A 27,740-nucleotide genomic window follows, 5' to 3' on the forward strand; every position below is an offset into this window, starting at 1 on the left:
AAACCACCAGAAGCTGGGAGACCACATGGAACAGATCCTCCCTCACGGCCTCAGAAGGAACCGACCCTGCGGACACCTTGATCTCGGACTTCTAGCCTCCAGAGCTGGGAGAGAATACATTTCTGTTGTTTAATCCACTCAGCCTGAGGTCCTGTGATTCAGCACCTCTAGGACAATCATACCCTAAAGTTAGCTATATGGATGCTACGTACCTATGTGACCAACCCCCAACACAAACCCTGGACACCAAGCCTTGGGTGAGCTCCCCTGGTTGGAAGTACTTTGAGTGTGTTATCACATATGGTGCTGGGAGAATGAGTTAAGCGCTGTCCACATGACTCCACCGGGAGAGGATAACTGGAAGCTTGCTTGAGCTTGGTCTCTCCTGGACTTTGCACCTTTTGCTTTGCTGATTTTCATCTGTATCCTTTCACTGTAATAAGCCATAACTACGCATATAACAGCTTTACTGAGTTCTGTGACTCCTTCTCGTGAATCACTGAATCTGAAGGAGTCTTGGGGACCCCCCGACCACACCTGTCAATTTCAATCAACCTCTATATCATCCTCCGCAGCCAGGTACCAGACGCTATGAATGTCTCCCTCACCGTGTATTTTGCAAGTTTCAAAATCTTTATATGTCCATCTTTTCATAGGATGCCGTGTCTCTCTGTTTAGTCTGCTTTTATGTCCTTCAGCAATGGTTTGTAATTCTAGATAATTATTATTATATAGAGGACACAAGTTTATTTTATTTTGTGTTGCTATTAATCAAGACTATGATCTTTTCCATTATATCTTCTAACCTGTTATTAATTGTATAAAGCAAAACAAGAGCTTCCTTTATGTGTATTTATCTTATCTTCCCCTTATTGTTGAACTGTCTTATTTTTCTGATATCCTTTCAGTTAATCTATTGATTCATTTAGAGAATCAGATTCAAATTATGATACTTTTCCTTCTTCCTTTCCAACATTTAAACCACTGTTCTCACCTTACTGCATGGACTAGCATTGCTAGAAAAATGTTGACTACTCTTACAGCATTTCAATTGTAATTTTCCCTTGCTCAAATCCTTTTGGTGACTCCCCACTACCTATAGGACAGACCCCTAGTTCCTGGCATTCAAGGCTTCCCACGGTTTGACCTGATTTTTTTCTCCTTCTCACCCGAGGCTCTCCACTCCACACACCTCAAGGTCTCCCTTCTCTGCTTGCCGCTCAGGTTTCCTGTCATAGCACAGGTGCCCACTCCCTTTCTCTGCCCCACTCCAGTGAATGCCGGGACCACGTGTCTGTGTGTGATGGGCACAGTGGGCCAGAGAGCCAGCACTTGAACCTGGAAAGAGGACATAGCCCAGAAAACAGGCCAGACAGGCAGACTGACCACAGTGGGCCTCATCGGAGCCATCAGAGCAGTCCGCCGTGTCATCACACTCCGGGTTCACCTTTGTCACACACTGGCTGTTCCCGCAGGAAAAGGCATTCCCTGGACAGTGACCTGAGGGCAGACAAGAACCGCGTTCCTGACCTCACTCCATCTCTCCCGCCTGCTCTCCACGCGGAAACTCTAGAGCGTGGAAGGCATCTCTTCTCTGCTTCCTTTTCTCTGAATGTTTCTGAAATAATTTTCTCAGAATTAGTACAGAGATGTAACACATGAGAATGCTAGTCAGCACCGGGGCCAGGGCTATGGAACCTAAGCATATGTGTGCCATGTATGTACTTTTACGTTTCTATCAGCCACGTTTTATTTATTTATTAATTTATTTTAATTAATTTATTTTTTGGCTGCGTTAGGTCTTCCTTGCTGCGTGCGGGCTTTCTCTAGTTGCGGCGAGAGGGCGCTAATCTTTGTTGTGGTGTGTGTGCTTCTCATTGTGGTGGCTTCTCTTGTTGCGGAGCACGGGCTCTAGGCACGTGGGCTTCAGTAGTTGCGGCACGCGGGCTCAGTAGTTGTGGCTCATGGGCTCTAGAGCGCAGGCTCAGTAGTTGTGGCACACGGGCTTAGTTGCTCCGCGGCATGTGGGATCTTCCCGGACCAGGGATCGAACCTGTGTCCCCTACATTGGCAGGCGGATTCTTCACCACTGCACCACTGGGGAAGTCCCACCATGTTTTTAAAAAGTAAGAAATAGGGGGACTTTCCTGGTGGCTCAGTGGATAAGACTCTGAGCTCCTAGTGCAGGGGACCCGCGTTAAATCCCTGGTCAGGGAACTAGGTCCCACATGCATGCCACAACTAAGAGTTCACAAGCCACAACTAAGGAGCCAGTGAGCCGCAATTAGGGAGCTCACGTGCCGCAACTAAGGAGCCGGCAAGCCACAACTAATGAGCCTGCCTGCTGCAACTAGGACCTGGTGCAACGAAATAAATAAAGAATTTTTTTTTAAAGTAAGAAATAGGTGAAATTAATTTTTAAAATTGTAATAAAGTACACATAACATAAAATTTGCCACTGAAGTGTAGGTTCACATTTGGGCCCATTATCTGTGGGGGCTGTCCTGGGCACTGTGGGATGTTGAGAAGCACCCCGGCCCCACTCACTGAATGCCAAGAGCAGCCCCCATTGTGACAACCACAGATGTCCCCAGACATCACCCTGTGTCCCCTGGGGGGGCAGGATCACCCCTAGTTGGGAACCATTGATGTAAAGCTAAATAAATGTATCTGTAGATGTGTCATGAGCCGTCTGGGAGGAAAGTCACCAAAATAGTAAAAGCAATGAGATTCCAGGTGATATCTACTCTTTTTTCTTTTTTTTCCCCCAAATTGTTTTTTGTCTTTTCTTTTAATAACAACTTTCCATCACTTAAAAACAAAACAAAAACAATAATGCCTCCTCTTAATCATGCTTGGCTCTGAATAATTCAAAGTGCCTCACTTTTAAATTGTCTGCTCACACAGATATACATTCTTTTTCCTATTCTTTTCCATTATGGTTTATCACAGGATATTGAATATAATTCCCTGTGCTATACAGTAGGACCTTGTTGTTTATCCATCCTATATGTAATAATTTGCATCTGCTAATCCCAGACTCCCAATCCTTCCCTCCCCCACCCCCCTCCCCCTTGGCAACCACAAGTCTATTCTCTACGTCTGTGAATCTGTTTATGTTTTGTAGATAGGTTCTTTTGTGTCATATTTTAGATTTCACATATAAGTGATACTTGTCTTTCTCTGACTCACTTCATTTAGTATAATAATCTCTAGGTCCATCCATGTTGCTTTCAATGGCATTATTTCATCCTTTTTTATGGCTGAGTAGTATCCCATTGTACACATATATACCACATCTTCTTTATCCATTCAACAAAACATACCTGATTTTAAGTCTCTTTCTGTCAGCAGCTCTTTCTGGCTTCCTGCGGCAAAACGGAGAAGAGATATAAGCTCATTTAGCAAGCACTGAGGTTCTCTGACAACATCGTATTGCAAAGCAGTGGTCTGCGCTGTCCACCTGGGATCCACTTAAATTCTGACTTAAATCAGCAAAGATGAAATCAGATGAAATATTCCATTCCTCACGATAAGAGCTCAACAGCCGCGTGGGGCAGGTGGCTGCCAGAGTGGATGGCACCGACCCAAAACACTTCCATCCCCTCAGAAAGCTCTCTTAGTGCTGGCGAGGTTACTGAGACTCACTGAGTGTGTCGGGAGTGGTGGAGAGGGGACTGTAAATGTCCTGCAGGGCAAGGTCAAGGCAACAATTTTAAAATCTGAGCAGTCTGACCTCATGCCTGGTTCTCAAATCACAACGCACAGCAATCTTAGAATTTTAGAGCATAACATTTACCCTTATTTCTATACCAGGGGCCAGGAGCCAAATCCGGCCCACCACTTGTTTTTGTAAATAAAGTTTTATTGATACACAGTGGTGTCCGTTTGTTTATATAGTGTCTTTGCTGCTTTTGTGCTATAATAGCTGAGTTGAGCCATCTGGACAGAGACCCAATGGGTGGCAAAGATGAAAATATTTATAGGTTGCCGCCCCCTGGTCTAGACCATAGAGGGTAAAGCAATGGGTATATGTTTCCTTGTCACCACGGGGGCGATTATGGAAAACCTCGAGTTTAATGCGACTTTCACTTGGCTCCCCTTCCCCAGCATGTCCCTCCAGCCCCTCCCAACGTCGCCCTGTCTCTGGGGCCACTCGCCTGTGAGCTGGGCGGACACGATGGTGCCATAGGGGGCCAGGGGGATGCCGCGGCCCTGCAGCCTCTCTCGGAGTCCCCGCTGCAGCAGCTCCTCCTCCAGGCCCAGGCTCGGTGTCCACAGGGCCGGCTGCATAAAGTGCAGCCGAAAACGCACCAGGATGCTGGCGTTGCCCGCCCTGCGGGGAGGACACTGGCCCTTGAGAGGGAGGGCGCCTCTTGGCTGGAATCTTCTGCAGTCTCTCAGGCAACCGCCAAGCTTCCTCCACCTCCAAGGAGGCCCCAACTCACCAGTAACTGAGCACTGTGCAGCCCACACAGCTGGCCTCCAACTCTGTCTCCCGAAAGCTGCCGACAAACTACAACAGAAACAACCGTGGCAAATGTGAGACTCTGCGGAGACTCCTGGGGGGGACAGCTGGGAAGGGGGTGGAAAAGCATCTCCTCTTCAACTCCATGTGTGCGGCCAACTCACAGAACTAAGAGACAGGACAGGCATCTCGAAGTCGTGCCTATGAAAATATAGCTCCGCCAACAGATGATGGAGAAACCCCACGTGGTCCCTCCACACACGAGAGCATCACTCAGCCATGAAAAGAGGTGAAGTCCTGACACTCCTACAACGTGGACGGACCCTGCGAACACGATGCTCAGTGAGAGAAGCCAGACACAGAAGGACACACAGGGTGTGATTCCATGGATGGGAAACGTCCAGAACAGGCAGATCCGTAGACACGGAGCGTGGGTTCCTGGTTGTCAGGGGCTGCGGGAGAGGGGGAGGGGGTGACTGCTGATGAGGGTGGGGTTTCCTTTTTGGGTGATGGAAGGTTCTGGAATTAGAGGTGATGGTTGCACAGCTTTGTGAATGTACTAAATGCCACTGAATCAGTCACTTTAAAAGTGGATAATTTTAGGGAATTCCCTGGTGGTCCAGTGGTTAGGACTCGGCGCTTTCACTGCCGGGGGCCCGGGTTCAATCCCAGGTTGAGAAACTAAGATCCCACAAGCTACACAGCGTGGCCAAAAGAAAAAAATAATAATAAAGAAAAGGATAATTTTATGTTTTATGTGAATTTTACATTAAAAAAAACCTCTGTGGCTGAGCCCACTTTGTGCAAGCAGATGCTATCAGGAAGGTCCTCGTCCCTCATGTGCTGTTAGGGTGACCACTGTCCGCGTCTCCTAGGATTGTCTCGGTTTGGGCACCGAAGGGCCCACATCTCTCCCCTCGGCAGCTCACGTCACCCACACGTAGGGTGACCATGTAACCCCGTTCATCTGCTCTCCCAATGTAGTCACTGACAGCGTCCCTGTCCCCCGGCAGAATGTCCTGCTTAGGTGCTAAATCCCATGGTCACCATCCTCGCTCCCTAAACACACGTGATGCACAGTCACGCCCGTTCATCCGCTCATCTAAAACACCCTCAATCCAATTTGCTTCTCTGAACCGCACCCTCTGAGTCCACATCCCCATAGCCCACACCCAGACCTGCACTGTCCTGTAGAACATTCCACAAATTTCCAAAATGTTCTGCACCTGCCTCACCCCATATGGCAGCCGCCGGCCGTATGTAGAAACTGAGCATTTGAAATGTGGCTGGTGCCACAGAGGAACTGATTTTCACATTTTGTTCAATTTTAATGAATTCACGCTTCAATTTCAAAACGGATACTTGATTCAGTCACTGGAAAATTCTTAAGTATATCTGGAGCATCTTGGGTCTGTAAACGTTACAAATTCTAAGTAGGGATGGAGTTTTCCCAGTGGAAGCTCAGTATCCACCCTGAGATGTGAGTGTAAAGGACACGCCAGGTTTGGGGGACTTCCCTGGTGACGCAGTGGTTAAGAATCCACCTGCCAATGCAGGGGACACGGGTTCAACAGCTACTGAAGCCCGCGCGCCTAGAGCCGGTGCTCTGAAACGAGAAGCCACCGCAATGAGAAGCCCACACACTGCAACTAGAGAAAGCCCGCTTGCAGCAACAAAGATACAACGCAGCCAAAAAATAAATAAACTTAAAAAAAAAAGACACACCAGGGTTGGAAGCCTCAATACAAAGGAAAGAATGTAAAATATCTCATTAATACCTGCTTTATAAAGGTTGATGACATGTTGAAATGATAACATTTTGGATATTCTGGGTTAAATAAAATGTATTATTAAAAATAATCTTACCTGATTCTTTTTACTTTTTTTTTTTTTAAAAAGTGGCTACCAGAAAATGTTAAATTACACATGGGGCTTCTGTTACATTTCTACTGGACCTTGCTGCTTTAAGATACGGGATTGAGATTAGCAATACGGCCCATGTGCTGAATTAGAATCACTGGCTGTTTTTGCAAACAAAGATCACGGACAAGAATGGTTTTTACATTTTTAAATGTAAAAAAAAACAAAAGAAAAATATTTCACGGTGCATGAAAATGGTATGAAATGCAAATTTCAGTGTCCATAAATAAAGGTTTATTGGCACACGGCCACACCCACTCATCCACGTCATCTATGGCGGCTTTCAGGCTACAACACAAGGCCCAGCAGTCAAGACAGACTCTCTGGCCCCCAAAAGCCAAAAATATGGACCATCTGGCCCTATTACGGGGAAAGTTTGCTGACTCCTGGTCTAGACGATGGTGACTCCTAACTGTCCCCCTGCTTCTCTCACATCTTGTCACACATTTAAAATGAATCCTTACCTAGTCACCTTTCTCTTTCCCTTAGGATAAAATTTTAAACTATGTTTTAAAAGTCACCTACCATAAAAACTCACCTTCTACAAGTGTACAATTAGATGGGTTTTAGTATATTCACAGAGTTGTACAACCTCATCACAATTCTAAAACATTCTCATGACCCCAAAAGAAGCCCCATTCCCATCAGCAGTCACCCCCATCCTCTCCCCAGCCCCTGACAACGAGGAACCCACTGTCTGTGTCTGGCTCTGCCTGTTCTGGACGTTTCCCATCAGTGGAGTCACACCCTGTGTGTCCTTCTGTGTCTGGCTTCTCTCACTGAGCATCATGTTCTCAAGGTCCGTCCACGTTGTAGCGAGTGTCAGGACTTCACCCCTTCTCATGACTGAGTGATGCTCCCATGTGTGGAGGGACCACAGTTGTTTATCCATCGTCTGTCGATGGACATGTGGGCTGCTTTCACTTTGGGGCCGTTATGAATCACGCTGCCATGAACACTCGTGTACAAGTTTCTGTGTGGACTCACGGTTTTGTTTTTCTGGGGCAGACACCCAGGAGCAGAATTGCTGGGTCAGATAGTAACTCCATTTTTAACGTTTGGAGAAACTGCCAGACGGTTTTCCACAGTGGCTGCCCCTTTTCATATTCCCACCAGCCGCGTAGGAGGGTTCTGATTTCTCTACCGAAATGCAGTTTACAACCTTTCAACGTGGCCTACGGATCCTGCAGCAGTCAGTTCCCATCGAATGCTACCCTCCCCTGCATTCTGGAATGCATCAGCCCCTGCCCTGTTCACCCCATGGGGCCCCCTCCCTACCTCAGAGGCTACCTGGGCCTCCCATTGCTCTGCTGCCTCAGTCAGAGCCCCTGGCCTCCCACGTGGCCCCCCTGGCTCCCAGAACCCTCACCAGCGTTTCCAGAGTGGGCGTCAGCGTGCGGTAATAGTCTGAGGTCTCCTGCTGCAAGCTGGGGGCAAACCGGATCCCTCGCAGCTCGGCTGTGTGCTCCACGTTGACACCCTGTGTAGAGAGGGAGGCTGCGGACAAGACCAGGGCCCCGTGAGAGCGCCCACCTGCAGGGGCAGGGCTCAGTCAAGCCGGCCTCTGAGGCCCCCCATCACCCTGGGGTGGTCACCCCCAAAAAACGGGGGGTGGGCTGACTTCCCGGGGGTTGAGTGATTATTAACAGTGCTCCCTTATCAGCTCTCACCCATCACCCACCCAAAGGCCCCCAGGTACCCAAAGCCCCAGGCATCCCCAGGTTTCCCTAAGGGGAGGACTGGATCCTAGCCAAAAATGGCTGAAATGGCCTCAGAAGGAAGACCTTCCCTCGACTCTGGGACAATTCCCACCTCCTCCCTGGGAAGGGGCACCAAATACCCCAGGGGCACAGCCAGGGGTGCCAGGACCCTCGAACCCCGGCCCATGACACCACCCTCTGAATAATAGTTTCCAACGGTTGTCAAAAGTACACAACAGCAAAGAAGAACCGTCATACAATGTTGTAAAGAATACAACCCTACGTGACACATGAAGACACGTGTTTCTAACTGTCGAAAATATGTGAGACTGGCAAAGGGGTCCGTCAGTCAAAAATGATCATAATTACAAAATTAAAAGACTATAAGTAGGGAGTTCCCTGGTGGTCTAGTGTTTACGACTCAGCGCTTTCCCTGCTGGGGCCTGGGTCCAATCCCCGGTCGGGGAACTAAGATCCCACAATCCATGTGGTATGGCCAGAAAAAAAGCAAAAAACTTGAAAAAATTTTTTTAAATTAAGAAATAGAAGCAGCAGCCACCTACACTGTGAAAGCTGGCTCTCAGCTCTATTTATTTGAATGAATATTCAACCAGCTCGATATTTAGATATTTGTTTATTCAATAGATAGAAGAGTCTAAAGTAATTCTAAAATTGGTGTGTTTTCTCATGCAAGGAACTAAAAAGAAAGAAAACAAGAACCCTGCTGTGTAGACCCATGTGCTTATGTTCTGGGCCCCAAATAAGCCTCACACTTTCCCTCTGAAATAACCATGGGCTCCCAGGCAACTGGAGAAACAGCCCAGCAAGGGCCCGTGTAAAATTTTATACTTCCAAATAAAATTTTGAGCTGTCTGGGAAGGGGACAAATTTGAATTGTAATTTAAAAATTGTTTTTAAATTTTAAGTGTTTCTTAGAGCCTTCCTCAGTTTCAGAGGTCCTGCTGGAGATTCTATCTACCTGTTATCCCAAAATGTAGCTGTGCTTCTAGACTGGAGGTGTGCAACTGTCCCCTGTCTCTCCGTGGCGTGAGGACACATGGACACACGAACACACGGCCACCCCCCACCCACCAACAGAGCCCAATTTTCATGCATTTCACCCCACAGCCACTAGAGGGCCTCTGTCAGCCGTGCCAGCCTCTGACTTATTCCAGATATTCACAAATATATATATTTAAATATATTATATATATCTTAAATATATATATATATATATATATATATATATTTTTTTTTTTTTTTTTTTGCGGTACGCGGGCCTCTCACTGTTGTGGCCTCTCCCGTTGCAGAGCACAGGCTCCGGACGCGCAGGCTCAGCGGCCATGGCTCACGGGCCCAGCCGCTCCGCGGCATGTGGGATCTTCCCGGACCGGGGCACGAACCCGTGTCCCCTGCATCGGCAGGCGGACTCCCAACCACTGCGCCACATTTTAAATATATATTTTTAAAAAATATACATCCCACATTAGATTACCAACTTATTATTTTGCCATATGACAGCATTTTCCCCCCCAAACTGCCAGTCACCATGATCATGTCAAGGACGAAAGGTGACCTTTACATTCCCACACAGAACTAGCAAGCTCATCTCAGAAGGAGCCCAGTCCAGAGCAGGGCTGCCCAGCAGAACTTCCCCTGATGACGGAAGGTTCTAGATCTGAGTATCCCCTGCAGGAGCCACGAACTACTCGTGAAATGTGGCTGGTGGGGACGGAGGAACTGGACTTTACCTGTTATTTAATTTAAGCTGACTCAATCTAAACAGCGCTGTGGCTCAGGGCTACCACGTCGAGGTGTGGGGCAGCCCTGGAATTCTATGCAGGCGGCAGGGCTCTGTGGACCCTTCCACTGACATAAAAAGACCTTCCTTTGTGTGTTTTTATAACTGCAGCCTCGCAGCGTTCACCACAGGTCATCATTTCGTATGTTTCATTGTAAATAATACGAATGTACGTACATTAGAAGCAAACGTGAAGTGGGAGCCACTTTTGACTGTGGGAGGTGGGAAAGTCAACGACTGCTCACTTATACTTTGGGGGACTTTTCAAATTTCTCAAGGTTTTTCTTTTATTTTTTCTTTTTATTTATTTATTTTTTTTGCGGTACGCGGGCCTCTCACTGTTGTGGCCTCTCCTGCTGTGGAGCACAGGCTCCGGACGTGCAGGCTCAGTGGCCACGGCTCCCGGGCCCAGCCGCTCCGCGGCATGTGGGATCTTCCCAGACCGGGGCACGAACCCGTGTCCCCTGCATCGGCAGGTGGACTCTCAACCACTGCGCCACCAGGGAAGCCCAAGGTTTTTATTTTTATAAATTTATTTATTTATTATTTTTATTTTTGGTTGCGTTGGGTCTTCGTTGCTGTGCGCGGGCTTTCTCTAGTTGCGGCAAGCGGGGGCTACTTTTGTTTTTGCAGTGTGTGGGCTTCTCATTGCGGTGGCTTCTCTTGTTGCAGAGCAAGGGCTCTAGGCAGGTGGGCTTCAATAGTTGTGGCGCGTGGGCTCAGTAATTGCGGCGCACGGGCTTAGTTGCTCCGTGGCATGTGGGATCTTCCTGGGCCAGGGCTCGAACCCACGTCCCCTGCATTGACAGGCGGATTCTTAACCACTGTGCCATCAGGGAAGCCCCTCTCAAGGGTTTTTTAAAAGTTCATTTCCCTACTGGTCTCCATTTCACCCCGGTTGTGAATCTTCATTAAGCAACTAAGACCCAGCGCAACCAAATAAAAAATAAATAAATATTAAAAAAAACAAAATCAAACACATGGTATTAAAAAAAATAAAGAATCCCACTGGTGGGAAACCTGAAATTTGCAGGTATTGCCTCGACACCCAGGCACCCACCGCCTAGCCCAGGACTAAGCACAGCCACACTCAGAACCCGGTCCCATCGCCTTGCTGTTGGGTGGCCTCTGTGTACTGCAATGCTCAGCCCTTTGCTCTGGGACACTTTTGAGCCACTCCCAGGCATCTTAGTGCAAGCTGCCTCCCGTGTGGACCCGTGCAAGTCTGTGGCCACTCACCCACAAGGACTCCCAGGGTGACCATGACGATGCTGGTGGCCACCATGGCCGAGAGGGCTGCCCGGCAGCATGCGGCGTCTGTAGGCTGGATGTCCTTGGTTGCCCTGGGCACCAGCTGTAAGTCACCGGCGGTGGGCTCCATGGCTCCCAGACGTGGGGACGGCAACCTGGAAGCCAGCAGAAAACAGAGAGAAAAAGGAGGTCAGAGCTGGGGGCGTTTCTCTTTCCCTAAGCAAGGGTCTTCCTTGTGCAGACGTGACAGCCATCAACAGCGCCCTAGGTGTCGGGGGCTCCACGCAAAACATAAAAACGGATTCAACCTGACTGCTGGCTGGGTTGGCACACGCGGGATCCCCACGGGGCCCTTGCTGGGAAGAGCGTGTATGAGTTTCCGGCACTTGCTATAACAAATGACGACAAACCAGTGGCTTAAAGGAACACAGATTTATTATCTGACGGTTCTGGAGGTCAGAGTTCTAAGTAATAGAAGGCTGTGTTCCTTCCGGAAGCAGCCGTCTGCAAGCCAGGAAGGGAGCTCCCACCAGAAACCAACACCGCCGACACCTGGAACTTGGACCTCCAGCCTCCAAAAGTGGGAGAGAAAAAACGTCTGCTGTTTAAGCTGCTCCGTCTATGCTATTTGTTCCGGCAGCTTGAGGTGACTGAGACAATTGCACAGAGATCCCACATAACTCACACCCAGCGTCCCTAATATAAAGTCTGGTACGTGTGTCACAATTAATCAACCTTTTTTTTTTCTTTTTTTTTGGCTGCACGGCATGCAGGATCTTAGTTCCCTGACCAGAGATCGAACCCGTGCCCCACTGCAGTGGAAGTTGGAGTCTTAACCACTGGACTACCAGGGAAGTCCCTTAACGAACCAATATTGATACGCTATTACTAACCAAAGTCCACAGTGTATTCAGATTTCCTCAGTTTCCCCCTAATTTCCTCTTCTGTCCCAGGACCCCATCCAGGATTCCATGTGACAGTCATCACATGTCCTTGTGACCTCTCTGGGCTATGATGGTTTCTCGGACTTTGTGATGCCCTGGGTAGTCTTGATATTTTGCGGAATGTCCCTCTTTGGGGGTCTGTCTCGTGTTTCTCTCATGGTGAGACTGGGATGAAGTGGGGGTTGTCTGGTAGACTGCCCCCCCTCCAGGCCCCACCATCCACCCCTCCATCTCTGCTCATGGGGTGTCTGAAGCAGCCCCTCCACTCTTGGTCTGGGTGAATGCCTCCTCCTTCAGGAAGCCCTCTTGACCTCTTCCACCCCCAGCTACAGACCGCCCTCTGTCACACTCAGGGAGTCTCCTCTCTGCAACCAGCTATTCCCTGAGATTCCACATCCATCCATTCCCCTGGAAAATCCTCATCACAAAAGACTCACAGGACACTCAGATATTTGTTGAACGAATACGGCTTGTGGAATAGTCACCTGCATTGGGTTTTGGTTTCCCAGGTGTGCCCAGTTGACAGAACACAATCAGACCGTTTTCTAAATGCACTGTGGTTGGCAACACAGCCCCAGGGTGTACTGACCTCTTCTATCTTTTTTTTTGGTCAGATCTCAACTTCATCTTTATTATTTATTTATTTTTGGCTGCGTTGGGTCTTTGTTGCTGCACACGGGCTTTCTCTAGCTGCAGTGAGTGGGCTTCTCACTTCAGTGGCTTCTCTTGTTGCGGAGCATGGGCTCTAGGCGCTTGGGGTTCAGTAGTTGTGGCGTGGGGGCTCACTAGTTGTGGTGCGTGGGCTCTAGAGAGCAGGCTCAGTAGTTGTGGCGCCCGTGTCCCCTGCACTGGCAGGCGGATTCTTAACCACTGCACCACCAGGGAAGTCCTGACCTCATCTTAAAGGTAGTCCAGGGTTGGCTGGCTTCACACCTTGTTTTTATAAATAAAGTTTTATTGAAACACAGATATGTCCATTTGATGAAATCAGTGGTTCCTAAGTGGGAGCAATTTTGCCCCCAATGGTGACACATGGTGATGTCTGGAGACATTTTGGGTTACCGCGACTGGGGGTGCCCCTGGCATTTGATGGGTGGGGACCGGGGATGCTGCTCAACACCCACAGTGCCCAGGACGGCCCCACACAGAGAAAGATCCAGCCCAAGATATCAGTGGTGCTGAGTGTGAGAAACCCAGAGGTATAGATTATCTTTGGCTGCCTTCGTGATGCAATGGTGGAGTTGGGTGGTCAAGACAGAGACTGATCTGGCCTGCAAAGCTGAGCGTATTTACTCTCTGGCCCTTTAGAAACATCTGCCCATCCTGCATAAGGCCATCCCCAGCGGATGAGTCATCACTAATGCTTTGACGCGGAAGAGGATTTGCAAACATGAATGTCAGAGTTTGCCCTGGTGTCACAATGCAGGTGCTGGAAGAGAAGCCTCCTCCTCCTGCTGGCGGCTCACTCTCTTTGGGGCAGTGGATTCACCCCAGGGTGGCCCACAAAATACCGCACCACGGTCAACTGGCCCACTAAACACAACCTGAGAGCTCGTCAGCCCCTGAGAGATGGAAGGAACGCCATGGTAGACAGAATCCAAGATGGCGGCCATGACCTGAGGTCCTCAGTCCTGCAACCACAAGGAACTGAATTCTGCCCACAACCCTGTGAGCTGGGAAGCGGATCCTTCTCTAGTTGAGACTTTGGATGAGACGGCAGCCTCGACTGACACCCTGATTGCTGTCTTGTGGGAGACCCTGAGCAGCAGACCCAGCGAAGCCGTGCCCAGACTCCCGACCCGCAGACACCGAGAGGTAATAGATGTGCGTTGATTTAAGCCACTAAGCGTGTGGTGATATTGTTTTGTGGCATAGAAAGTAAATACGATGCCATTTCACCCATTAAATGCTATTTGAAAGTCAACTGTTGGGTTCGTTTCTATGAGTCTGAAAATTTTGAGCATTACGCTGATTCTCCGTCGTAACAGTTAACTCCATTCTTTTTTTTTTTTTTTTAATCTCTTATTAGGGAGGATGCAGGGTAAGAATAGCTGTACGATCTAACAACCCTGGCATCCAGCTTCCTCCTCTGTCAAATGGGCAGAATGCAACGCCTGCCGTCTGGTTGATTTTTCCTCTCCAGGATCCAGGATCTCAGGATCTCAGTTCCAAGAAGCAGGCTGAGCTCTGGCACTTTTGCTTCTGAAACTTCTCTGGGTCAAGAGCCAACAAATTCACTTAAGGCTGTTGATTTCTGCTACTTGCTACTAAAAGAGCCTTGAATGTGTTAAGCCATCCCCAGCCCCCTGCTGGATAATTCTCTTCCATTCATGAGACCTGAACAGACCTTTACTCCAAACCCAGCACGTTCTCAGCCTGCAGAGAAGCTTTTTTCTCCAGAGGGAATGAATCACCTTTACATCTCTGCAGAGCTGGATCTCATTACCTCCCCTCTGCCTCTGCTCCCCCGGGGATGCTGGTCCAGCGTGGGCGGAGAATGATTCATACCTGGCCTCTGACACACTCTTCCCCATTTGAACACCACAGAGAAGGAAGTGGGGGGACAATCCCATTCCATTTCCCTTGACAGGGCTCCATGAAGGTGCCCACTCAGCCAGGTGCTTCTCTGGAGGGAGCAGAGCTGTTCTTGAGGCCCGTACAGATGAACGGCAGGCCTGGGTGTCAGATAAAATACGGTCAAACCTTCTGGTAACTGACTCTACTGCTGAACTGAATGAATAAGCGTTTTCAGAACTCTAATGGAAAACTGATGAATTCAGAAAAGTGCTAACAAAAGATCAAGATGAAAGAAAAATTAATTACATGGGACTGAGTGAACTGGTGAGGATGATTAGAATTTTTGTGACTCTCTGTTTGAATAAAAAAAAAATCCCACAAGGACTCAGAGGCAAAAAATATACAAATCAATTTTCACTGCAAAGTAAAGGAGCTGTTACAGTGGAGGATTCCTGGACTGAATGTCAATATTATGACCTAGTGTGAGTGTGTTTCCTGTTTGGTAATTGCAGTCATTGTTGCTTTTGTTGTGACCATCCATTTACAAAAAAAAAAAAAAAAAAAATACAGTCAAACTTGAATTTCAGATTGACAAGACATAAACAACCCTGTGATCGTTGATTTTGTGTGTCCATGGGGCTAGGCCATGGTGCTGATTTCTGGTCAAATATGATTCTAGATGTTGCTGTGAAGATGTAATGAACGTTTAATTCGTTGAGTTGTAAAGCAGATAAGCCTCTGTAGTGTGGGTGGGCCATATCTAGTCAGTTGAAGGCCTTAAGAGAAAAGACCAAGGTTCCCCCCACAAAAAAAGAGAGAATTCTGTCTCCAGATAGCCTTTGAACTTGAGCTGCAACTTTTCCCTGGGTCTCCAGCCTGCCCTGCAGACTTCAGATTTGCCAGCTCCCATGGCTGTGAACCAATTCCTGTCTCTCTGTCTGCCTCTCTGTGTGCATCTCTCTCTCCATTCTATTGGTGCTATGTCTCTGGAGAACCATGATTCATACAGTTGCTAATATGTCTTGCACAAAATTGGGGACATACTTGTACCAAGAAAAAGAAAAGTATTTGTTGTTCGCCTGAAGTTCAAATGTATCTGAATGTGCTCTATGCTTATTGTTATACCTGGGGCCCAGCCAGAATGTCCCATCCTATCAAGATAACACATCTCTGCTGGGAACAGCCACTCTGTGCCTCACTGCCACCAACCAGAGTCAGTGAAAGAGGGGAGCTGTGCAGGGGTGGAGGGGGGGCGAGGCTGTACAACACTTACCCCTTTATTCTTACACTTGAGCTAAATTGCCTTCCGAGGAGCCAGAGAATCTCTAAGCATCACTTGATGAAATGTTTTAAGGACAAAGACACCCAGATTCCCTTCTGTGATTAGGGCTGGAAACTCAGATGTGGTGTATGAGCTCACTGACAGCACCCCCTACAAACACACACACTGTGTTCATTCAAGCCCAGACGATCCTGCCGCCCCCCCACCCCGTGGGTTTTCTAAGGATTTCTGTGTTCTCTCAATTGTCTTGTCATCACTGTCACTAGGGCACAGAAGGGGTCTACTGCTATTTAGCATTGAATATAGAAGCTCCATTCATTGTTTCCATCCATCCGATATTTACAAAGGGCCAGGCTTGGCCGCTCTGTGCTGGGTACCCAGCCCTGAATGAGACAGATGTGATTCTCAGCTCATAGAGCGTAAATCTTAGTGACAGAGACCCAAGTAAATTAAAATTGCAGCTACAATAAAGGCTGGAAAGGAGAGATGCGTCCATGGGGCTTTGAGTCTCTGTAAAAAGGAAGCTTTGATCTAGACAGGGGGCCAGGGAAGTCTTCCTGACGGGGGTGGGGGGGGGATGAGTTATCTGAGTTCGAAAGGATAAATAGGAATCCAGTAAGTGCCCAGTGGAAGCAACAGATGTCCACGTAGTAAGAACAAAATATGGAAAAGCCCTGTGGCAGGAGGGAGGAAGTAAGGGCCATCTTAGAGGAAGTGTGTCAGTCAGCTACTGCCAGGTAACAAATCACCAAGACATAGCTGCTTAAAACAACGCACATTCATTATCTCACGGTTTCGGCAGGTCAGGATTCGGGCATGTTTTAGGGGTCCTCCGCTCTGGGCCTCACTCAGCTGCAATCAAGGTGTTAGCTGCGGGAGTTCCCTGGTTGTCCAGTGGTTAGGACTCAGCGCTTTCACTGCCATGGCCTGGGTTCAATCCCTGGTCAGGGAACTAAGATCCCACAAGCTGTGCAGCACAGCAAAAAAAAAAAAAAAAAAAAAAGTGTGAGCTGGGCTTCATTCTCATCCAGAGGCTCAGCTGGGGAAGGATCCACTTCTGAGCTCCCTGTTGTTGCTGGAATTTGCTTGCTTGTGATGTTAAGGCTGAGGTCCCATTTCATTGCTGGCTGTCGGCCCAGGGCTGCTCTCAGCAACGGGGAGCTGTTTAGTTTCAAGCAAATTTAGAAAGCATTTCCAGCTCCCATCTTGACACTCCCTCTCTCTAGATATCCTGCCAACACGTACAGTGACCAACTGCCTCAGTTTTCCCAGGATTTCTCTGTTTTAGCCACAAAAGTCCCACATCTCAGGAAACCCCTCAATTCCAGGCAAACAGAGTCAGTTGTCACCCCACAGGCAACACCTAAACACAACCTGTCCAAAATTAAACTAATTTTCTTTCTCCAAACCTTCTCTCATCCACGCAGTTGACCAAACCCTGAATTCTCACTTACAGTCGACCCTCCATATCCATGGGTTCTTTACCCAAAACTTCAACTAACAGTTGATAGAAAATATTCAGGAAAAAAATTCCAGAAAGTTCCAAAAAGCAAAACTTGAATTTGTCACATGCCAACAACTATTTACATAGCCTTTACATTGTATTTACAATATTTACACAGCATTTACATTGTACTAGGTATTATAAGTCACCTACAGATGATTTCAAGTATACAAGAGGATTGCATAGGTTATATGCAAATGCTAAGTCATTTTATATAAGGGACTGAAGCATCTGTGGGGTTTGGTATCCATGGCGGGTTCTGGAACCAATCCCCCTCAGATACTGAGGGATGAATGTAATTACCCCTGTCATACCTTGTCCGTCACCAAGTCCTGCAGATTTTATAACCTGAATTTCTCTAGAATGGGGGTCATTAAACTTTTTCTGCAAAGGGCCAGAGAGTAAATATTTTCAGCTTTGTAGTCCCACAGTCTATGTTGTAACTACTCAACCCTACTATTATGTCATGAACGCTGTACCAGGCACATGTAAACAAACGGGTATGGCTGTGTTTCCATAAACAGGCAATGGGCTGGAGTTAACCTGTGGGCCATAGTGTGGTGATCTTGGTCTAGGATCCATCATTTGTCTTTATCCACACTGCCTAGTGCAAGCTGTCACCACCTCGAATCTGAATTATTACAGTGACTTGGACCCTCCACTTTATTACCTTCACTAGAGCCAGACTAACTTTTCACCAGGAAAACCCAGTGACTCCTCTGCTTGTAAGCAGTCAAACCCAATGGGTGGAAGACAGAAAAACAAAGTAAAAGAAAACCTTTCAAGAGAGACACACCCTCAGCTCAGATTCTGCAGGATTCCCACAGATAAAAGCGTGCTAAGGATAAGCTCCCCACCTCAAAATTGCAAAACACACGAGGGAAAAAAACCACCATCAGGAAGAAGCAGCAGACACGAGAAGGCAGTACTAGACACTGAAGACATTCAGAAAGTGACACTATCTGAGATTATAAAACAAGTATGCTTAAAATTCGTTCAGACATAAAATAATTGAAAATATGACAAATGATCTCATGAAAAAATGGGTACAACTTTAAAAAAATGGAAGTTCTAGCAATGAAAACTATGGTCATTAGGATTAAATTCTCAGTAGATGGGTTAAACAACAGATACAGATGAATAAAAAATAAATGACTCAGAAGACAGATATATTACCCAGAATGCAGCAAAGAGAAGTAAAAAGATGGAAAACCTGTGACAGAGGTTAACAGATACAGGACACAGAAAAAATGGAAGGCCCCACTGTATATCTCACAGGGGTTCCAGAAGGAGAGACTAGACAAAGGGAAGAGAGGAAATATTATAAGAGAAACTAGTTGAGAATTTTCTAGAGTTGTTGAAAGACATGCATCCTCAGATTTGAAAAGCACCATGATCTACAGAATAAAAACAAAGAGAAAATTATAGAAGTAACCAGAAAGTAAAGACAGGTTATCTATAAAGGAAGGCTGATTCAGAGTGACAGCAGATTTCTTGGGACTCCCCTGGTGGTCTGGTGATTAAGATTCCATGCTCCTGCATGCCATAACTAAGAGCCCACATGCTGCAACTGAAGATCCTGCATGCCACAACTAAGACCCAGCACAGCCAAATAAATAAATAAATGGATAAATATTAAAAAAAGAAAAAGAGTGATAGCAGATTTCTCATCAGAAACAAAAGAAACTGGAAGGGAGAGAATAATATCTTCAAATTGCTGAGAGGAAATAGGTCAATCAACAATTACATGCCTAAACCCATTTAGTCAAGGAAGAGAATGTAATATAGACATTTCTAGGAAAAGACTTAGAAACTTAACCACTAACAGACCTTCACTGAAAAAGCTACTAAAGGATGTATCTGGGGGAGAATAAAATTGAATTTACAGAAAAGATGTAAAAAGCAGGAAGCACTGTGAGCCCAGAAACTGGTGAACATGTGGGAACATCTAAATAAGCATTATGTATATAAAATAGTAATAATGACCAATTAGGGATGTATAAAAACCAAGGTGGAACTAGCACACAAGACGGAGGGGATGATTGCAGTCAAAAGACATTAAGGTTCAGAGACTTCCTTGGTGGCTCAGTGGTTAAGAATCCGCCTGCCAATGCAGGGGACATGGGTTTGATCCCTGGCCCAGGAAGATCCCACATGCCGCGGAGCAACTAAGCCCATGCACCACAACTACTGAGCCTGCACTCCAGAGCCACGAGCCACAACTACCGAGCCCGCATGCCACAACTACTGAAGCCCACGCACCTAGAGCCTGTGCTCCACAACAAGAGAAGCCACTACAATGAGAAGCCTGTGCACCACAACGAAGAGTAGCCCCCGCTCACTGCAACTAGAGAAAGCCTGTGTACAGCAACAAAAACCCAATGCAGCCAAAAATAAATAAATAAATAAATATTTTTAAAAGACATTAAGTTTCAGGGGAAACTATTGACCAATTCCAAATCTGTTAAGTGAAGCATTCATGAACACTTTACAGGTAACTTTAATAATAGAACTAAAATGGATGACTTCCAAAAAAGTACAGTGAAAAAGATAGAAAAAGGGAGGAAAACAAAGAAAAAGAGAAAGAAAAAGTGCAAATGTACTAAATTTACAAGGTAAAAGACAGAATTTGTCAGGTTAGACTTTTTTTTAAAAGCTATCAGGTGTTTTAAGTGGTCTCTTGTAAACAGTGAAAGTCACAAAATGGAAGCGATAAAAATTCTAACCTCATATGTACCAAATAGCAAGCTAGACACCAGACAATCTTGTTTAATGGAAATATATGTTCATGGCATTAGAGAACAAACTTACCTTTTTCAGGCACACATAGAGTATTTGCAAAAATTAACCATACAGTAGCCACAAAGCAAGTCTCAACAAAACCCAAAAACTCTCAGACCACTTCTCTCACCACAGTGTAATTAAATGAGATGTCTAGAAATAACAAGAAAATTATGACTGAAAATCTAAAATCACTTCTAGTGAATTAATAATTCCAAGAAGAAATTATAGCTAAATTAATAAACTATTTAGAACTGAATGATAGTGAACATGCTTCATGTCAAAATCCTGGATGCAGGGACTTCCCTGGTGGTCCAGTGGCTAAGACACCACACTCCCAGTGCAGGGGGCCTGGGTTTGATCCCTGATCAGGGAACTAGATCCCAGATGCTGCAACTAAGAGTTCACATGCCGCAACTAAAGATCCTGCATGCCGCAACTAAAAGATCCCATATGCCGCAATGAAGATCCTGCATGCGGCAATGAAGATATCTCATGCCACAATGAAGACCCGATACAGCCAAATAAATAAATAAATATTTTTTTAAAAAATCCTGGATGCAGTCAAAGCAGCCCTTACAGGCAAAGACGTGGCAATCACCATCCATGTTACATCAAGTCGGACAGCTGGACAGGCATTGATTTCAATGTTGCAGTCACTGGGGTCTCGACCCTCTGTGGAAAGCACAAATCTCTAGGCTCGGCCCCCCAACAGCACTCACTGCACTGAGGTCAGCTGCCAGGATCCTGGCATCCCCAGCAGAGAAGGCCACGTTTTGGGTTTTTCTGTCCCAAGCAAAACCCCATCTTTCCACAAGTGGTCCCAGGAGTACGCATGGGCCATCATAACTGCTTTCTCTTCTCTTAGTTTTTCCTTAAGAAGTGTCTGAGAAGGCAAATCCACCAGGAAGAGAAAGGGGTAGGAATTCAAGGGGGTAGAGATATCTCCTCATGGGGATGTGTAGTCAAAACTTTGGCCTTTGCCAATAAAATTGCCCTGTAAGTGAACTGGATTGTTAAGTCATCAGAAGGTCCTTGTGGGTTTCCTAATGAGCTACATAACCCATGCCCTATTTTCTAGGACATTTCCTCATATCCTATGACTTAATGACAAAACAACGGGAGGTAAAAAATAAAATAGGAAGAACATTCTAAAAACAAAAAGTACAACAACAAAAACGAACAAACAAAAAACCTTTGGCCTTTGCCTCTGGTTCTGGGAAGTGATCTCTGGGAGGCTGAGGTCAACCACATGGACAGTCAATGAATTAGTTATGCCCAGTGAAAACTCTTCACCCTGTAGCATGGGGGAGCTGCCCTGACTAGCAATACTCCATGTGTGTTATCACACATCAATGCCAGGAGAATAATGCATCCTGAGTGCATGGGGAGAGGACAGCATCACTTCATGTTTGGTGATTCTCCTGATTCTGTGGACTACTGTTTGTGTCCTCCCCCAATTCTTATGTTGAAACCCTAACCTCCCATGTGATGGTATTTGGAGGTGGGGTCTTTGGGAGGTGATTAGGTCATAAGGGTGGGGCTCCCATGAATGGGATTAGTGCCCTTATAAAGGGACCCCCCCCCCCCGAGAGCCCCCTGGACCCTTCTGCCGTGTGAGGACAGAAGGGAGGGAGACAGCCACCTACTAACCAGGAAGCAGGGCCTCACCAGACACTGGACCTGACAGCGCCTTGATCTTGGATTCCCAGCCTCCAGAACTGTGAGAAATAAACGCCTGCCGTGTATAAGCCACCCAGTCTGGGTATTCTGTTATAGCAGCCTGAAGGGACTCAGACAGCTGGACTAGCCCCGTGAGTCTCTCCCTTTGGTTGATCTTAATCGATAATCTTAACCCCTCTAACTGTTACAGTTAATCTTAAACCATAACTATGACTATGACAGCTCTAAGCGATTTCTGAGTTTTTCTAGTGAATTGTCAAACCGCAGGGTGGTTTTGGGAACCACCCCCCTTATTAGTTTCCTGGGGCAGCCATGACAAAGCACCACAAGCGGGGTGCCTTATATCAAGGGTTCCCCAATCCCTGGGCTGTGGACCAGTACCGGTCCGTGGCCTGTTAGGAACCGGGCCGCACAGCAGGAGGTGAGTGGCGGGCGAGCGAGGGAAGCTTCATCTGCCGCTCCCCATTGCTCGCATTACCGCCTGAACCATCCCTCTGCCACCACCGTCCATGAAAAAATTGTCTTCCACGAAACAGTCTCTGGTGCCAAAAAGGTTGGGGACCACTGCCTCATATAACAGACACCTGTCATCTCCCAGTTCTGGAGGCCAAGAGTCAGAGGTCAGCGTGTCAGCTGGGCTAGCTCCCTCTGAAACCACGAGGGAGAATCTGTCTCAGGCTCTCTCCTGGCTTCAGGGGGTCGCTGGTGATCTTTGATGTCCCTTAGCTTATAGCAGCATCACCCCCACCTCTGCTTCCATCTTCACATTGCATTCTCCCTGTGTGTGTCTATGTCCAAATGTCCGCTTTTTAAAATTATTATTATTATTATTTTATTTATTTTTTTTTTTGCAGTACGCGGGCCTCTCACTGTTGTGGCCTCTCCCGTTGCAGAGCACAGGCTCTGGACGCGCAGGCTCAGCGGCCATGGCTCACTGGCCCAGCCGCTCCGCGGCATGTGGGATCTTCCCAGACCGGGGCACGAACCCGTGTCCCCTGCATCAGCAGGCGGACTCTCAACCACTGCGCCACCAGGGAAGCCCTAAAATTAATTTTTATTGGCGTGCAGTTGCTTTACAATGTTGTGTTAGCTTCTACTGCACAGCAAAATGAATCAGCCATGCATATACACCTATCCCCTCCATTTAGGACGCTACAGTGCATTAAGTAGAGTGCCCTATGCTATGCAGTATGTTCCCATCAGTTATCTACTTTATACATAGTATCAATAGTGTATATGTGTCGATCCCAGTCTCCCAATTCCTCCCCCCCAACCCCTTTCCCCCTTGGTATCCATACATTTGTTCTCTACGTCTGTGTCTCTATTTCTGCTTGGCAATTGAGGTTTAAATAGAACTACCATATGACCCAGCAATCCCACTACTGGGCATATACCCAGAGACACATGTGGTGCTTCCCTGGTGGTGCAGTGGTTAAGAATCTGCCTGCCAGTGCAGGGGACACTGGTTCGAGCCCTGGTCCGGGAAGATCCCACATGCCGCGGAGCAGCTAAGCCCGTGTGCCACAACTACTGAGCCTGCACTCTAGAGCCCGTGAACCGTAACTACTGAGCCCACGTGCCGCAACAACTGAGCCTGCGTGCCTAGAGCCTGTGCTCCAAGCAAGAGAAGCCACCGCAATGAGAAGCCCACACACCACAACGAAGAGTGGCCCCCGCTTCCCGCAACTAGAGAAAGCCCACAAGCAGCAACAACGACTCAGCCAAAATAAAATTTAAATAAAAAAAGACACATGCACCCCAGTGTTCATAGCAGCACTATTTACAATAGCCAGGCTGTGGAAACAACCCAAATGTCCCTTTTACAAGGACAGCAGTTGTACTGGCTGAAAGCCCACCCAAATGACCTCACTCTAACCTGATTACATTTGCAAAGACCCTATTTCCAAATAAGTCCGCTTTCTGAGTTGCGGGGGTTAGGACTCCAACATATGAATTTCGGCGGGGGGGACACAGTTCACCCAGAACATCCCTGAACTTTCAGTTGATCTCAGAATCGAGGACAGTCCTGCGCGGAGACTGTGACCTCTGATCTTGTAGTGGGCCCTGCCAGCCTCACGCAGGAAAAGAGTTAAAAAGACAGAGTTCACGCCCCCTAGAACGTCTATCATCAAAACCCAGAAAACAGCAAGGGCTGATGAGGATGTGAGGAAATCAGACCCCTCGTGCACTGGTGCTGGGAATGCAAAATGGTGCAGCTGACTGGGAAGCAGTCTGGACGTTCCTCAAAAAATTAAGCATAGGGCTTCCCTGGTGGCACAGTGGTTGAGAGTCCCCGCCTGCCGATGCAGGGGACACGGGTTCGTGCCCCGGTCTGAGAAGATCCCACATGCCGCGGAGCGGCTGGGCCCGTGAGCCATGGCCGCTGAGCCTACGCGCCCGGAGCCTGTGCTCCGCAACGGGAGGGGCCACAGCAGTGAGAGGCCCGCGTACCGCAAAAAAAAAAAAAAAAAAAAAAAAAAAAAAAATTAAGCATAGAACCACCATACGCTAAAGCAATTCCTCTCCTGGGTACACATACACCCAAAAGAAAGGAAAGCAGGGTCTCAAACAGATATCTGCCCACCCACGTTCACAGCAGCGTATTCACAATGGCCAAAGGTAGAAGCAACCCAAGTGTCCACTGATGGATGATGGATAAACACAATGTGGTCCATCTATACAGTGGAATATTATTCAGCCTTAAAAAGGAAGGATGTTCTGACACCTGCTACAATGTGGATGAACCTTGAGGACATGATGCTCAGTGAGAGAACCAGACACAGAAGGACAAATACCGTCTGATTCCACTCACAGGAGGTCCTGGAGGAGTCACATCCACAGAGACAGGGAGTAGATGGTGGGGGCCAGGGGCTGGGGGAGGGGCTGGGAAGTCAGGGTTTCATGGGGACAGAGTTTCAGTTTGGGAAGATGAGAAAGTTCTGGAGACGGAGGGTGGGGATGGTTGCCAAACAGTGTGAATGTACTTGATGCCACTGAGCTGTGCACTCAAAAATGGTTAAATGGTGAATTTCATGTTATGTATAATTTACCCCAATAAAAATAGATAGAAAGGAATTAAGAGGGAGAGGAACTGACATGCCAGAAGCAGAGATGTGAGAAGGGAAAACTGTTCACAGACAGAAACATCCAGAACGTGGAGGCCAAGAGCGAGTATCTGTGAACAAACAAGGAAGCTCAGGAGAGGCCAGGCCACCCTCAGGGCCAGCCCCGCCCCACCTCCGAGTCCAGCAAACGCTGGGCTGGATGCGCGCCAGTGCATCTGTGACCCGGCCCGACCCCACCTCGGCCTCCTCGAAGGGCACAGAAACCTCACCCAGCTGTTGGCAAGCCTGGTGGAGTGCAGATAAAAATCAGGCTCCAAAATCTGCCTTGGAACCAGAAAAGGCAGTGACTGTTTGCTCCAAAACACCTGACAGTGTCTCCAGGTCCTTCCACAGAAATGGCGTTTTGCTTGGACACTGTGACAGGCAAGATAACATCCCCTGAAGACGTCCCCGTCCTGGTCCTGGGAGCTGTGGATGGGTCATGGGGCAGAGGGGACTTTGCAGGTGGGGTTAAGTTGAGGCCCCTGAGATGGGGAGGACCATGGATTCCCTGGGGGGGGGGGGGCCCAGCGTCATCCCAGGGTCCTTATAAGAGGGAGGCGGGAGGGTCAGAGGCCGAGAGAGACGGCAGATGCTGCGCTGCTGGCTGTGAGGATGCAGGAGGGGCCGCGAGCCAGGGATGCGGCGCCTCTAGAAGCTGGAAAAGGCGGGAACCAATGATGCCCCAGTCATGATGCCCCACCCATCCGGCCCCCAGCCCTGCCAATCACAGTAATCACCCCTCCACCCCTATTGATGACTGGTCCACACTGGACCCAGGCCTGCCAATCACAGTACCCACCCCTCCACCCCCATCAGTGATTGGGCCACACTGGACCCAGGCCTGCCAATCACAGTACCCACTCCTTCATCCCCATCAGTGATTGGTCCAAAGGACTGCATGACTGAAGTAGGCCAACCAGATTTCTTCCTTGAATTTCAGCAGTATAAAATTGCCACTTCGGTAGGCCAAAAACAACAGGACATGATCAATTTCATAGGGTTTAACTAATAATAGGTGGGAGGGAGCAGGCTTCCTCCCAGTGGGGCTCCTAAGCTGTCATGGCTAGGCTTGGGGCCATTGGCTGCCATCTTGGCCTCTAACAGGAAGGAGGGATGAGGTGAATCTGGAAGGAAGAGCCTGGGTAGATATAGGGGCCACAGCCAGGGAAGGACCTCACGGGACAAGATAGAGTGGCCCAGCCTTGCCTGGGGCCAGGTCTTCCTCTGGACTGCCCAGGCACTGGAGCCAACCTTTGCTTGAACTGGTTCAAGTTGGGGTTCTCTCTCTTAGGACATCAAGATTTCTGGCTCTTGGACAAACCAAAGCAGGGAGCAGTAACTTCTACAAGGACACTACAGCCCTTCACCACCTCTTCCACCACTGTAAAAAAGAGAGCGCTCAATCAACATGACCTCAGGCTTCTCCAAATTCTAGATGGCATCGCCTCCCCACACACGGGGACGCCCATTCCCATGAGGCCTGGGCAGACCCGTGCACAGCCGGTGGTCAGGAGAGGACCTCCCTCCTAAGCGCACCTTCCAAGTCTGAAAAGGGGCCCTGGAGACAGAGGAGCCTCCCCTGAGGTCTTCGTGCTCTCAATACTGGCCTCCTTTGGGGGAAACATCTTGATGGGACAATGCAAGTAGCCACAAAATAAATAAATAAAATAAAGCTTGTCCAACTATTTGTAAGTGGCGTCCATACCACATTCCGTGCAAAAGCCCTCCTCCCTCCCAAGGAGAGCCCAAGTCAGCAAGGATCGTTTATCCACTGACAATCCCCAGATAGAAGTTTCCAGCTCATGTCTCTCTGGAGCTTCAGGCAGGAATGGACACCTGCATGTCTCCCCCTGAAGCTCAGCATGTCCCCGGGATGGGGTGTCCTTCCCCTGACAAGCCTCTCACCCCCCTTCTCCTGAGTTCTCGGGTACCACCTCTCCCACCCCCGATACCCTAGACCAGCCTCTGGGGTCTCCTGTCACTTCTTCATTCTTCTTCTCTTCCTTGCTGGTCACCTTCAAATCTAGCTGTTCCACCTCCTTCCTCCTGTCCAGGGGCGCCACCCAGCCATTCCCGCTCTCACGACCTGTCCCCCTTCCCTGGGCTTGTGGTGGTCTTGCTAACCCCAGACTTGCCACCACCTGGCCATTTTTCAGACAACTGGAGAGATGTGCCTAGACCAGGGGGTCTCATGTGGGCTGAGCCTGCCCCCAGGGGACACTGGGTGATGTCTGGAGACATCTGTGGTGGTCACGACTGGGGGCTCCTGGCATCAAGGGGGTGGGGGCAGGGATGCCGCTCCGTCACCGCACCGTGCTTGGGGTGGCCCCCGCAGAGAGAATGATCTGGGCCCCATGTCAGCAGTGCTCGGGGGCAGACCCTGGTCTATACAAATATGATCGTGCAACTCCCCTGCTATGAGTAGCTACTCACTGCCCTTAGCACCAAATTCAAAATCTCGGCCCTGACTTCCCTCCCCAGGCTCATCACTCACCATCACCCGCTCCCACCACCAGTCACTCCATGTCTGTTCTGCTCCCAAAGAAATTCTGACACTCACTACACCGTGGATGAACCCTGAAGATGTGATGCTCAGTGAGAGAAGCCAGACACAGAAGGACACATGCTGTCTGATCCCACACACAGGACGTCCCTGGAGGAGTTGGATCCACAGAGACAGGAAGTAGATGGTGGGGGCCAGGGGCTGGGGGACTCTGTTTCATGGGGACAGAGTTTCAGTCTGGGAAGATGAGAAAGTTCTGGAGATGGATGGTGGGGATGG

At 48.3% G+C, this 27,740-nt stretch overlaps 1 protein-coding gene across 3 annotated transcripts in view; it reads right to left on the reverse strand.

Moving 5' to 3' along the window:
• Window positions 1–11,270, reverse strand: part of TMPRSS9 (transmembrane serine protease 9) — a 31,000-nt gene extending 19,730 nt beyond the window's left edge. The window contains exons 1-6 of one of the 3 annotated variants that reach the window (XM_060007329.1): window positions 11,129–11,270; window positions 7,758–7,885; window positions 4,449–4,516; window positions 4,157–4,336; window positions 3,327–3,364; window positions 1,387–1,500 (exon numbers count right to left, since the gene is read on the reverse strand). In XM_060007329.1, the coding sequence (XP_059863312.1) occupies window positions 1,387–1,500; window positions 3,327–3,364; window positions 4,157–4,336; window positions 4,449–4,516; window positions 7,758–7,885; window positions 11,129–11,270 (670 nt within the window). Of the gene's footprint in view, window positions 1–1,386; window positions 1,501–3,326; window positions 3,365–4,153; window positions 4,337–4,448; window positions 4,517–7,757; window positions 7,886–11,128 lie in introns of all 3 variants that reach the window. The other 2 variants (XM_060007328.1, XM_060007330.1) reach the window with 2 other exon arrangements.
• Window positions 11,271–27,740: the final 16,470 nt, after the last annotated feature.

This window comes from Delphinus delphis, chromosome 3 (genome assembly GCF_949987515.2).
Source record: "Delphinus delphis chromosome 3, mDelDel1.2, whole genome shotgun sequence".
NCBI lineage: Eukaryota > Metazoa > Chordata > Mammalia > Artiodactyla > Delphinidae > Delphinus > Delphinus delphis.